The sequence below is a fragment of the Larimichthys crocea genome, chromosome VIII (assembly GCF_000972845.2).
Source record: "Larimichthys crocea isolate SSNF chromosome VIII, L_crocea_2.0, whole genome shotgun sequence".
Classification (NCBI taxonomy): domain Eukaryota; kingdom Metazoa; phylum Chordata; class Actinopteri; family Sciaenidae; genus Larimichthys; species Larimichthys crocea.
The window spans coordinates 13,323,276-13,338,263 of record NC_040018.1 but is presented as its reverse complement, the minus strand read 5'-3'; the positions used below and the strand labels follow the sequence as shown (position 1 = coordinate 13,338,263).

General features: G+C 38.5%; 1 protein-coding gene across 3 annotated transcripts in view; it reads right to left on the bottom strand.

Annotated features, from left to right (window-relative positions):
• nfat5b (nuclear factor of activated T cells 5b) overlaps window positions 1–14,988 on the bottom strand; it is a 33,708-nt gene that overhangs the window by 15,746 nt on the left and 2,974 nt on the right. The window contains exons 2-3 of one of the 3 annotated variants that reach the window (XM_027281364.1): window positions 3,166–3,259; window positions 409–534 (exon numbers count right to left, since the gene is read on the bottom strand). In XM_027281364.1, the coding sequence (XP_027137165.1) occupies window positions 409–466 (58 nt within the window). In that variant the 5' untranslated portion in view covers window positions 467–534; window positions 3,166–3,259. Of the gene's footprint in view, window positions 1–408; window positions 535–3,165; window positions 3,260–14,988 lie in introns of those variants that run through there. The other 2 variants (XM_019270511.2, XM_019270512.2) reach the window with 2 other exon arrangements.

Sequence of the window (14,988 nt, the reverse complement as noted above, 5' to 3'; positions counted from 1 at the left end):
TGTGCACGGTTTAAACCATTAATCTCTTTTGTAATCTGAATCACAAAACCTGAACCTGCAATACATCAGCTATATTTCAACACTTCAACACTTTGTTGCTGCAAGAGATCACAACAAACAGTGGAACACAAGTATTCACAACAAAAAATCTCCTCGACCAAATATTTCAACGTACCAGCAGGTACAGATAGATTGACTCTCAGATGATTTAACGCCAATGACAACTTCCTTGTTAAGCACTTGGTTTTGTTTTGGGTTTCTTGGAATTAGGAACAAAACGGGAGGCAGGTCAGGTCTTTGTTTGCCCGTAGCTACAGACGGTTACACGAATTGTGTTTCTTTGGGGTGGGGCATGATCAGTCCTGCTCGCAGAGGATAAAATAAAGATATGAGGGAGCAGGATCCTACCTGATGCTAGAGCAGCCGAAGGGGGAGGCCCTGCCTCTCCGCCGCTCTTTTGACTCATGACTTTTGGGTTTTGCTGAGTGGTGAAAGGCAACTGTAGCTCTCTGGGAAGAAGATCATACGCCGATTCTGTTGAAACAAGAAGTGAGAACAAATTAAAGGGATGACAGGGTGACAGCTCGACTGCGAATTGTGTGTCAGCTCAATGACCACCTTGTTGTAGACAAGATGAAATTAATTTTTATTTTTATTTTTAAAAAGACATGATATCGTCGTTTTAAGTCGTTTCTCTTCAGAAATACAATTTCACAGATTTTGTTTGTGTTGTAATCACAGAGTTACACATACAGCAATCTTACGTCACAACTCTTATGCAAGAGCACACCCTAACAACTGGTTGCATCAAATACGATAAATGACATAGAAATATTCATACAAATATGAGAACAATGCACAATAACAATCAGTTCAGGTGCTCAACGTTTCCATTTCTAGCTTACAAACTCAACTCACAACTGTTTACAGATTGCATTAATTTAAAACAAACCCAAAAGTGTAATGCATGATTTGTTTGCTGATCAACTCTTGAACAAACTGATGGAGTAGAAGCAGAAATAGATTTTTTTAAAAACCTGAACAGTTTTGTGGAGATTTGAACGTGTTATGCCACGCTTTCACAGATTTTTTACAGCACGTAAAAAGTGTAAAATTGGAGTTCCCCTTTAAGGCTTGTGACTAACGCTGCAACAGTTAGTTGATTAAATTATTTTTCATCTTTTCTCTGGTTCCAGTTTCTTCATTGTCAGGATATATATTTACCTTAATTAGTATTAGTGTTACTTATGACAACAATTAGTATATTTCCAGATGATATGTTTTGATTTTACCAATAGCCACTGGAAGAGGTGAAAATGTCCTGCTCAGTATGTATCTTGGTCGACTGGTCTTTGATTTAAATAAAGAATAATCAGCAATAAGGTTTAATGCTAATACCCAAGCTACATCTTCTCTTGGTTATGGACGTCTTTCCTCAACATTGTCAATTATATTAAAAAGGTCCGCCATGCAGGATTTGTTGAATACTCTTTGCCTCACTCTCTCCTTCCAAGAAGTGTTGTATTCAATTTCTGCCATATTCTGCCAATAGAGCTCCCTAAACTCAGGGCTGAATACATCTTGAGGAGGACCAAAACAAAAGCACAAAAGGCACAAAATGACGAGCCTATTGAGGTAAAAACAAATGCTGCAGCATACCAAATAAACAGCAGATCTCATTACAAACAGGCAGCAGGGTCGTATAGAGCCTTTTTCTCTCCTCTCTGTGCCTCCCTCAGGGCCAACAGGACATGGGGAGGGGAGAAAGCCTTGGGTCAACAGCATGACAACACTTTTACTAGCAGCCTAATTCATCATCCAAATATTATGGTATGAACTTAGAGCGGCCATTACAGTCGCCTGACTCTCTTCTCTGCCAACTGCCAGCTTTAATTACTTGCAGCTGAGTCCCGGGGTTTGGTGTGTATATCAGATACTTAACCCTCCCATTGTTACCACTCGCTGTGTACAATAGACAAACCTGGGACATACTGAAACCAGCCCATGCCTCTCCATTCCCAAAGCCCTCCAGTCTCTTACAGCTCGCTTTAGAAGAGCAGGGAATGCTGGTTCCCAGAAAGGGAGCTTAAATCTGGACTCGGCAAACTCGTATAACTCACAGTGAACCACACATACACACAGGATTCTAGTGTGGTTTTACTGGTTATTTGCTAAGTTCTCCAAACAAAATCACAGACACACATGCATGCACACAAACGCCCACCACTGCCTCCACAAAAACACTTTCTCTACCCCTGCATTTGCACTTTAACTCTAACTCTACACTACTGACTGACTGCACATGCAGCAACATGTGCTCCGAGTGAGCAACCCTTCCAGTAAACAGATTGCCAACCGCACAGACAGAAAATATGTACTCTTCTCTCGAATCACTGGCTGGCCTGTTCAAAGTGTTTCCACACTCCCTTGACGTTTTTTTTTAAAGACTGAAAAAAGTTCTTATTTTGACGCATATTTGTTTCCTCGTAAGCAGACAGGGAGTGCAATTCTTTATTTACATGTGACAAAACACTGTTCCTTTCACACAGGAGGAGATCAAAAAAACGTAAAAAGGTCAGCCTCGTTAGCTGGGAAATAAACTGACTCACTCACACCACGTGATGTTTTGATTTTAACTTAAGACTGCAGTCATGTTGTGCAGACCACTGAAGAGAACCTTTCATTTTCTGTCCGTCTGTGATCATCATAATAACAGATTAAAGCCTGACCAAAAATGTTCACACTGACAGGCACCATGCTCATGTGGTTAGTTTGGATCAGCTCTACCCATGATATTAATACATTTTGATAAATATCAACTGAACTTTCATTAACTGATTTACAAATTTATTCCACACACACAGGAGGACGACTAACAGACCACATACACGTAAAGTTTGATATTTTTGTAGCCAAAAGTCAAATATTTTTGCTTTTCGTACCCACACCATTCCCTGCGATATGTTTATATGGTAAGTAGTGCAGCCTAAAGGTGAAAAAAGAAAGCACTCACCATGTGAATGGCAGGACTTACACTCCCATTCATTTCCCTCACATTCCTGCTGCTTGCTCTTACTAGCCCTGGCACCTGGGGCGTGGCACTGGTTTTTTGGCTGAGTGACTGATTTAACTCCCCTTCTGTCCCCCCTCCTCCACTCCACCTACCGCTCTCCCTCTCACTGCCTTGTTTACTGTGCTCCCAGACCCTTTTCTGTACTTCAACTCGCTCAACAGGTTAGTGGTATAGTCATGTGGAATCCTGTCAAGCAGAAATGAAGCCATGAGAAACATACTTATGTTAGTTTCTTTTTAATCCAGTCTATGCGGAAAAGACATACATGTTGAACTTGGTAGAATACCCCTGAACACAAAAATGACGGGAAAGATTAAGCTCACCTTGACAGTATATTCGGACATTTTTCCGAGCAGCGAAGAGAAAAAAAACAGTGAAGGGGCTGGCACCTGCAGCAAACCATGTACAACAACCCTGAAATGTTTACAGCCAAGCCTACATGAAGGCTGCCAGGGACTCCATAGCAACACAGATCTGGGGACAAGTCTTTTGAGCTTTTGAGTCTCGCATGAGATAATGGAGAGAAAATTAGAAAATAAAACAGCATTAATTCAAACTCAGATGAAATACTGAGCACTAAGAGTGACAGGATTCTACACAATTATAGATTGTGGGAAAAATATGAATCATCTCCATGCCAAGTAACACCCTTTATAATATGAGTAGTACACCAATCATGCTTAATTAATATATTGCTTCTGAATCTAAGACACGGATAAGTGTATAATATATCAAACCTCTGGTCATGAAATTAGTTTTTGACTGATTACAACTGATTAATTACAAACAAACACTTCCTGAACTTATCCATAGCTTAATTCACATTTATGTCATACACAATTATGATTGGCTGGAATTTTGATGCTTCAATATTGTGATGTAAGTTTTCTGGTCTGTATTAAGTGACACAAACTTGGGCATATCTAAGTTTTCTAATGACTTTCTTTCTCAATGTTCTTGTATGTGCATACTTCCTGAGTCATCCCAAAATGATATCATTATATCAATATCGAGGTTAATGCTGTTAAATTTACAGTATCAATGAAGGCAGACAAAATATCACTGTAACACAATATGATTCAACAGCAACACAAACTGAAAACAGATGATCACCTCTCTACAACAGTTTAAACAAAAAATTCGACATCATAACCTGCATGATGTTAAGTCGTACTGCAGGACGGCTGTATCAGACTGCAATAGTTTTATCCTGGTGTAACTAATAAACTTCCAGCTAAGAGTTTATTTATAAGCTGGAAAAACCTGTCAAAGAAGCACGCTTACTGTTAAAAATGGTATGATGAGCATGTGCGAGGAAGTGAAAAAAATCCAGTAGGCGTCTACACTATTTGTTCAATGACAGGCAGCACATGGGAAAGGCCGCATGCAAGAGGAGCCAATACATAACATCAGTGATAACCAGAAAAGAATGCGTCCATTGATTTGGGCCACTCGCAGGTAATGTGACGACATGTTAAGGAAAGTACAGCCTGCATGTAATGCTCCCACCATTTTCCCCAAAATTTCCTCCAAAATTTCTGTTTTCAAACACACATTCATGTTTTAAGAGGTACTATTTGGACTTAAAGGCACTAGTGGATGCTTTAAAAACCACAGAGATTATTTTCAATATTCATAAATTACTAATAACATTTAACCTAAAGGTACCTTGATCAATTTGTTAATACTGAACTACATGAGTTCTTGATATTTTATGTGAAGTCATGCATCATTCATTAACACTGCATTGGTTAGACGTGTGAACTCTTATCATACAGTGTTAGCAGTTAAAGTAATCGACATCTGTTGTAAGAAGTTATGTGTCATATCTAAATCAGACTATCTGAGGGTTCTATATTATTTCACTGTAGGTCAATACAGATCATTTATGGTGATGGTGGTAAATAATTCTCTCACTAACTACCTGGAACAGTAACGGAGTAAGTGTTTCATCTAGGGAACAGCTATAACAGGTCACACAACTTTCAATTTGACTGCAGAATCTGTCACTAATAAATCCAGCGATTACGCCACTCTTGATGACGCAAATATGTTGAAAGAAATTGGTTACCCTCAAGCCTACTGCACAATGGCAGCCATTGTTGCTGGATGTTTTATAATAATAAGCATTTAAACAGTGACTGTATACAGGAAGGATCATGACTCCATCACTGAGTTTAATCAAATGTTCGCCTGATGTAGAAACAGACGTGAATTACCACACGAGAGCAGAGAGGATGTGTGAAATCACAGTACTCCTGTGCCCGATAAATATCAGTCATAGCTTTACTAACGCATCACAACCGCACATTTGATTGTTTAACAGCAACAGCAAGCAAACTCGAGAATGACCGCTAGTGTACATCTTTACAACAGTTTTATATTTAAATGAGCACATGCATCATACATTGACATCTTCCTAGCCTTAACCACCTTATACTCATCTTACTGCCCAAACAGTAAAGGCTGCTTAGACTGGTGATAAGAATACTTGAAAAAAGGTGAATCCGCTGGATCACTGTGGACAGAAGAAGAGTGCACAGATAAAACATCAAAGCAAATAAGAAAATACATATTTTTTTGTGCCAAAAGCAAATTAGTTCCAGTTAATACCATAAATAGTTTATATAACCCAGATAATGAAGCAACTACAGTGAAGAATGTGTGGCTGCAGATTTTAATTAGGTCAATCCCAAATAAAAAGACAGCAGTGACCAAGTATTTCCACTTTTGCCAGAAATGTAAACATTTTCTATTTTGGCTATAACTCCCTGCTGTCCCAATAATCTCTGACTTCTGACAGCTTTTTGAAAAGGTCTCATTATTCTTTCTCCACACTCATTTGTCAAAGTGACAGTCTGCCAGATTTCAGTTCAGGCTTTGTCATTTATGTCACACCAGGCCAAGAGTTTGTGGCATGTAGCTCATACAGTTCAGTTAATCCCAAAGTGATCAGGAATGACCTCCAGGCATCAGTTTACATGATTTGCTTTCAACAAACAACCACCACTATCGTGACTTTACAAAACAGCTCACAGAGGATCCTGTGAGGGTCAAACCACCCGGCTCATAGTTACAGCAGTGCACTGGAGTCTGTGTTACTGTTAGAGGAGTGAATACATCTGAGAAAAATAAAGTCAAACTCTGCAACACATCTACCTCTGGCTCTGTGTTTACCAGTGGACTCGAAAAGACGAAACAGACGAGCTGAGCTTAACATGAAAGCGTGCCTTTGGAAAGCAGTGGAATTCAAACTATTTAAAGAGGACAACACACACACACACACACACACACACACACACACACACACACACACACACAAAAAGACCATGTCTATACTCATATACTGGAACATACTGTAACACTTCCAATAAAATCAGGTCTCAAGTGACTCATTTTTTTCTTCTGTATCAGATGTGACCACACACACATACACACGCACACCCACGGATGTATTAACAACCTCCAGTAATAGAACGGTTCGACAAAGCGTTTGGTGTGCCAACACAGGCATTTCTGACCGGCTCACAGGAAAACCGTGCTGAGGCAACAGGAAGAGCCTTTGGCAACAACGCCTGCATACAGCACACGGTGTGACATCACCAAGCTGCCATGCTAACCACATCTGATCTGAAGCTGGAGAGGATTCATAGCAAAACTAATTTAGTTTTGTTTTAATGGCTTTACAGTAAAAGTGAGGTCAGTAAGTTTATTTTCGACGGGAAAAAGGCGGAACATTGCTTATGGCTCCACAAACAAGCACAAAATCCACGAACAAGCACCTCTAAAACTCAACAATTATATCTTGTTTGTTTAATCTGTACAAATGTCAAAAATGTTAAAAATGTGTGTGGCAGACTATTTCTTGGCTCCCAGCAGTTGCCAGACAACCAACGGAGACACCAGGAAGTTACTGCTAACCAGTCTTATAGATAAGACAATTGAGCAAGTGACTGAAAGAGAAAGAACCTGTTTACATTTGGTTTAAAATGCATTTTGGTGATCTGAACAGGCATGAATAGCCAAGAAACCATCCACGTCGACAGTATGCCTATCATGTATCTCCAGTCCACTTCAAATTTCGTTACTGCCACAAGAAGTTCAAACCTACCTGCATGAATTACGTTATTACGCCGGCCTTTCTCCGAACGAGCGCCAGATTTGTTTCATGCAGGCTAGTTGTCACCGCTGTCACCAAAACCAAAGCCATGTCATGCACCGATGACATATTTTCTTGTCAGGGACACATCAGGTCACAATAGCGCTTACACAACAAAAGATATATGGTTAACTTTCTACCAGACCAACTCTGGAAGTGGTTTGAGTGATTGGATTGGATGTTTCTTGGTGGTCAATACAGTTGTATTGACCGCTGTCCACTTGTAATCTTACTGCCCCATTCACATTTTAACCTTAAAACCAAGTGTAAACACTCCAGTCCATCTTCATTTGCACAGTGCATGTACACGCACTGCACAGTCCACCTACAATCACAGTGAGGACTGATTTAAAAATAGCTTGTGGCACAGAGGTATACTTATGGACTGATTTCTGATGGAAGCTGTTGACTCTATTGATAAGAAAGTGGGAATAAACAGATAAAATAGCTGGCAGTGGGTCAGCATTTTGCATACACTGGGAAGGTCTGTCCCAGCCTTAAGGCACTCAGAGATGTTGACAACAGAACAATAAAGAGCGAATGAATGTGGGACTAGAAACCCAACAGCAAAAGTTCGGTATGCTGAGAAATCATTTCAAAACAATCACAGCAAATTAAAAAAAAAAACGGCTAAATCTGCAGGTCTGCTCAGGCCTGCTGTGTTTCTGTCCTGACAAGTTTTATTTTGATTAAGCAATTTTTAAGATTTATGTGGTCAAGCTCCTTCCAGAGCTAGGCCGAGCCTACGCCTTCAGATATTAATTAGTTGAGAAGATTTGGTATAGACGATTCAGAATTTGGAATCTGTCTGATTGTCTGTAATGATTAGTGAGGCAAAACCACAGCTGACTGGGAAATAATGTGGCCAAGATTATGCAAACACAGTTATCACAAAGATGAATAAGTGTGTCATGGCCTTTGTTAGACTATTTTACTGAAAATGAAAATGAGTAAAAACTTATTTTGGGCCTGTAGATCTGGGCAAGATGCTTGTTACAGTCTATTGTCTGTAAGTAAAAGTGCAAATATTACGCAGCTCCTTTTATGTTGTTCAAAATGTGCAAAAAGTGCTTTAAATGAGGAGCCTTGGACCCGGATCACTTGTTTATGGATGTGCATATCAAGAAAAAAATAGTGCTTCACGTCAGAATAGACACTGAGGAAGAAGAAGGACGTTTTGCAAGCATGTTGTGGCTTGCTGTGACAGTGAGGGATTAACACTGTAATTTCTGCTAATGACGTCTTATTTTACTTGTGAGAACAAAAACTTCCTTTTTTTAAACTCTGATGCATTAAAGGAGTGGCAACAAAGACACACACCATGACAAAACAATACCAACACAATATAATACTAATTGTATTAATACTAATACAATGAAAGTTAATTAAAATGAATAATAATTATTACTGTCTGTGGCGGTAAGAAGTTACAGTTCCTGATTTCAAATAGGGGAAGGAAATAAAAGTAACATTGGCAACTAAAATGGGAAAAAAAAAAAGAAACATAAGGGATGACAGTGGTGTACATAAGTGCACAGTATGTAAAGATATGCAAAGCAGGAGAGACCCAGTTCACCTTGACTTGTCTTGACTTGTCCTGAGGCAAGAGACTCTGTGTGTGGGGGCTGGAAGCATGTTTGTTTTTAAAACTGTGGAAGGGCAACTTTACACAAGGTTACAAGGACGATAATGTAGTCAGGAAGTAAATAGACCTGAATGTTCATCAAAAACATGTAGTTTGATTTGAGTTGAACAAACCAACTGTCATAGCTAATCCTCATCCAACATACATGTGTCTACTTTTCTTTTTGGTTTCCAACAATATATCCTTATAATCATATCATCTTAATTTCTTGTTTTAGATTTGGAAGATCCCAAAGTTACATTGTTCATTTTCTTCAGCATGCAATAGTCCTTCACTTTCTGTCTGTCCTGGTTCTTTTTGTAGTAGTCAAATCTTTTTCATACTTTCATTTGTCATTTTTAGGTTCAGTAATAATAAAAATCCAGAATGGAATTTATATGTTTGTTTGTAATTTTAACATCTTTTTAATTCTCATGGTTTGCAGAACAACAGCAAATCTATTGAATGATGTTGGTTGGAAGCTCTTGCTCAGTGTTAATGTTAAGAAGATATATTCACAGATGAAGTTCTACAACACTTAAAGTCAGTGTAAAGGCAATTCTGGGATTTCTTTCAAAACACATTAAGTATGTTGGAAAATAGTTGCCGCAAACATGTGAAAAGAATTTTGAACGATATTTTTAATGAAATGTGGATTTTTTGGGCGGTCCTAAAGGGTGGAGCAATGACACACCACCGAACCCCTAGAAGAGAGATAGAGATTAATTAATCACGAGTGTTTCAAAGTTAGTCATGTCATTTTATGAACTCATCTGACACGTTTCAGTCGCTTCAAAACTGCTGCTTTAGTGCATTCAGTGGACATGCCCCCAAAGTCCTGGAGCTGAGAATACTGCTCATTTTACCTGATTTTGACACCTAATTTCATAAACTTGTCAATATTTTCAATCATCCAAATCAAAGTGTGTGTGTACGTACAACACACAGTTGGTTAGTGCCCCTTCAACGTCACCTTCTTTTTCCAAACAATACAGTATTATCTTGATAAAGGTATCAACTTACAAGTTAACAAAGAGAAGCCATAGGTGTTCCTTTTGTTTTCAACTGACAGAATCTCTCTGTTACAATAATTTATCATCCTTTCCCCTGGCTTTAGTATCCAAATCATTTAGTGCCACTTCAATAAAAGACAGTAAGAAAAAATACCAACAATGACAGGATGCAGGGGGAAATGGGCCAGCCCGGTGCTTCTATTCATTCCAACCCTGCCAGTCTACTGAGGAAGCGGCAGACGACTCAGAAAAAAAAAGAGGAAACACAGGATACTGAGATACCACAAACATCAGGCCATAGGACGGATTGTTTGACCACAGCGAAGACATTCTCATCCTTGACAGAAAACAAATCCTCTTGGTAATGCTTGATCAGCTATAGGGTGTCTTAAACATTCATGGCAGGAGGAAAAAAAACACCTGAGGCACCTGATTTGTCTTAGTACGGTGAGATCATTACCAGTCCAAAATTTTGGAACGGAGCTGTGGAAAATTTTCAGAAAACCCAACGTGCAGAAAAGTTAAAAAACTTTTTTTAAAAGACCCAATCATCCACTGTGTTTTAAAAAGTGTAGAAATGCACAGACTTATATCAGAGCCACAACTATTAGTCAGTTAATTAACTATTTGACTGACTATTTTGGTACTTGAGTCATGATGCAAGTCATTTTCCAAGTACAAATTCCAAACATCTGATCATCAGCTTCCAAATCTGTTTAATGATGTGAGTACACTATGGTTAAGGTTTGATTCGGTTTAAGGACGCTAACGACTTGGTTAAGTTTAGGGAAATGTGGTGGTTTGGGTTAAAATGACTACTCCATTAAAGTAAGTGGACCTTTGTTGTCATGGTTACAACAATAAACATGTGGTTAAGGTTATGGATTGATCGTCGTCATACAAACACAAAAAACAATGGTTGGGAATGGGAAACGTTCAGTGGTCTCCTGTGTCAAAGCTTGATGCCTTGTTGACCCATGTGTCCATGAAATGCGTCAGTGATCACTAATCATTTCAGGGTGCTGCTGAAAAAATACCAATACAATGAGATGCAGGAGCCAGTGACTGCTGGCCATTAAAAGCATCTTTCACATTACTAACAAGGCGCAGTAGGTTTGTAGTAGACAGCATATGGGACAATGACTGCAGAAAGAAGCTGATGTTGAGCGAGGGGCACAGTCAAGAGTACGGATGTTGAAAGTCAACTGGTTTCAATTTGAAGTCTATTTTAATATATTGCAATCAAACATACGATACACAACCACAACACTCGAAACCCTCGAAAAAGATCAAACAGTTGATTCAACAGCTTTCTGGCACAGTCTCAACAAAAACTGAACATGATAAGCTTCAAAAAGTGAGGGCTGGAATATTACATTACACAAAGCTGATTTTCTGGTTTCTGGTATTCATTTTAAGCACCATACTAAAAAAAAAAAAAAAAAGTTATGCTATGCGTAAATGGTAAATGGCCTGTGAAACTTATTTATATCATAAACACAACCCATCTAGATATTTAAACACACTTTGTTTTTTTAGTTTTTCCAGATATAAGATGATTTACATCCTATAGGCAGGCTGGCTGGCAAACAGGGACTACAAACCTATCAGACTTATAAATAATTACAATAAATGACAGTTCAAGAGTCACCTCTCCCTCCATTTGAGCCAGGAAATACTCTGGCAACACGACGTGTACAGCCTAGTTATGAGCTCCTGACACCTTAACGGCTACTTCTGCCAACGGAAAGACTCTTGCCAGCCAAGATTCGCCACACTTAATATTTAATGTCTTAGTTCAGAATCATCTTGCTCTGGAAAAAAACAGAAGGTGTGGATGTTAGATCTCACAGGTGCTTTGGGTTTTTCACAGGAGAGTGTGATAAATCTTTCACAAGTTGATTGGAAGCAAAATCATTAGGCATCACGGCCTCCTGCACTTCAGACGATGTATTCGACTTTGTCCAAACTAAGCCAGCTAAATCTGAAATGTACCATTTTTTAATGAATAGATTAATAAATAGAAATCATGCTGGACTGTAAATCCTTATGCCAGAGGAGTCACTGAAACACTTTGATGGATAGAAATAAAACAGAAACAGCAGAAAATGCAGCTTCAAAACGCATCTTGTTCTACTTTGCACAGCACTGTAGTTTTTCTAAGTGATACCCTGCTCCACAGCAACATTTACTCAGAAGATAAACTCAGTTCAACAGCAGATATGCGTTTGTGGCTGCTTCAGGGTAAGCAGAGATCTGCTTACATTTCATAAACACAACTGACCCGCTAACATAAAATAGGCCAAGTCAAGATAGCCTACTCACAAAAATGTCTGACAGAGTTGAAAAACTAGGCAGCATACTTGACGTATTTTAGAGCTCTTATGGGTTTGCTGTTAACTTTACTGCAGATCATAAAATCTGTTCACTATATAGTGCACTATGGAGCACATACAAAACTGTCAGGTACAAAATATACATATTTTATGGTCCAAAGATGGTCTGTCTTTTCTGGCAAGGCATATAAAATCCACAGACGTTGACACAAAATGAAATATTAACTCAGCAGTGCAAGTATCACTAAAGTAAATCGTGGTTCTCAAGTGACCGCAGCATACAAAAATAAAAGATTCAGTGTATTTCTTAGATATTTTACTAATGTTGCAGTATTTTAATATTTATATATCTTTGGACTAATCTTTGCTGTATATTTTACTGATCATCTTCTAACAGTTTACTGATATTTCTTCAGATATTTACTCATTATTATCTGATATTTTCTAAATTATTTTTTGGATCTAATCTTAGTATAGTATAAAATTACCATATTGTAGCAGAACACACTTCAATATTGGAATCAGGCGCTACAGCTTCAACGGGTTAAACCACTTAAACACTGATTTGCTGCGGCAAAACAAAGTCACAAGTGTGCAGTAAATACCAGAGAAGATGATATTTTGACCTGGGCCTGATTAGTCTTTTTACTGAGGTTTGGTTAGTGTTAATGATTAATCGAACAGATTTAGAAGGTAAGGAGATGTGAGTAATTTACATCTTCTTATTTTGTCAAGAAGACACAATTTACAAATACTGAACCATAACACTGAATATGATTCCACTGAATACAGTATATATCGCTTGATATCCCATAAAATTATTCGGGCTTTACATTTGACTCATTACTAAATTATAACTTATAATAACAAATATGCTGCCCCTGGTTTGTAAACAACTAACTGTTGAACTGGTAAAAAAAAGGCTTAAAGTATGAAGGACTTAGTGGCGTCTAGCGGTGTGAAAGGCCCTATCAAGAGCCAGTGTTTAGTTTGTCCATTTTTGGCTACTGTAGAAATATGGCAGTTCAACATGGTGGACCTGAGTATATTTAGATATAGCAATCTAAAGCAACGAAAACTTTCTGCCATATACTGTGAATAGAGCCACACTGGACCTTAAAAACAATAGTAAATGATTACGTGTAGCATGCACATGTGCTCCAATGTGCTAATGCAAATCAGTCAATGCTGGAGCTGCCTTATTTAAATCAGAAGTTTGTGAGCAATTCAGGTTGTTTCTTCACATTATGCTTTTAAACAGGGAATAAAGACTGCATCAGTGGTGACACCTGCGCAACACTATACCAGCTTAACTGTCTGAAGTGTGCAGAACAGGTTGGGGTTGATGTAAAGACACACCATAAAGAATGTTATGGTTGACTGCAGAACACTTATCTCTTTCTCGTGATGTTTACAATGATCTCACAGGAGTCAAGAGTCCCAAACTGACTTATGTAATGAAAAGACACTGACCTTATTGGCACATTTATGAACTCCACATACACTTTCCCTTATTTTTCAGATCTTTTCCCTCCACTGGATTTTTCTTTCATCATCAGATATCAACAAGCTTTCAAGGCAATCAAGTATTTTTAAGCGCATGCCGCTAAGTTTGCTTAACACAGCAGAGTCAATATTAATAGAGTGCTATTTAAGCCCAGGTTTACACACAGAGCAGCCAGAGAGTTAATGATTGACCAAGGCTTTGGTGGGTGTCAATATGAAAAAAACAAAACTATGTCGAGATCTTGGGTTCTACAATCACTAACCCAGGTCTGGCAGAACTTATGGGAAAGCCATAACATTCTTCACCTTTGATGTGAAACTGGTGGGAAGACATTTTATGACGTCCATTAACCCGCAGTCATTTACCAACCGCAAAAAAAAGTATGACCAGCATTCCTGTTCTGAGTGCCATTGTTACAGTGGGCTGTTTTTCCTTAGTATTCCCTGGACTTCTTGTTTTGCTAAAAATATGCATTCCTCGTCGTGGTTTAACTTTCCCATGTAGCTCTCTGGAAAAATGCCTGAGAAAACAATAAAAAAGCAGAAATAAAGGAATACAGCTAAGCTGCTACAATCTACTCTATATTATCTTAAAAATAAAGTGTGGTGTATGGGTTGTCAGTACTGAGGATCTAAGGAATTATGAATTGATGAATGGGATTTTTCTTTTCAACCATGAGAGAAATCCTGCAGACAACCGGGAGGAGAGTTGGCCTTGTCGGCAAGATGTAAAACTAACCTCACCTTTCACACACAGTGCAGTCACCTATGCTGACACACATGCACAATAGTGTGATTAGTCTGCAAACAAGCTCGGCTAAAGAACAAGTTGCAATTGATCTAGATCACAACAGAATTTCAGCTGATTTATATGGTACACAAGAAATGGTGAAAGTCTGCAAACAAGAGGCTTTCTGATGAATCAAAAGTAAAACTGAAGGAGTCAATAAATAGTATAGTGAGTCAAAGCTGATGTTTGAAAACTGTCTGTCTGTTTTTCTCCAGTCAGTTGATTAAATTACAAAATTATTTTACCAATTTCTGAATAATATTGCAGGATTGGGGCTTGTTACCTTTTTACTTTTTTACATTGTAGTTTGCAAACATTGCATCTTTTTCTGTAGTATAGGCCTAATCAACACACATTTATCTTCTCCCTGCTTTGAGCCATAATAGAAGTATATTCAGGGCTGTTGTTGTTAACATAGCATATCAACTATGAATTTGCCCAAAAACGGGGCATTTAGAGTCTAGATACAGCTAATGGTAAGAAAAGG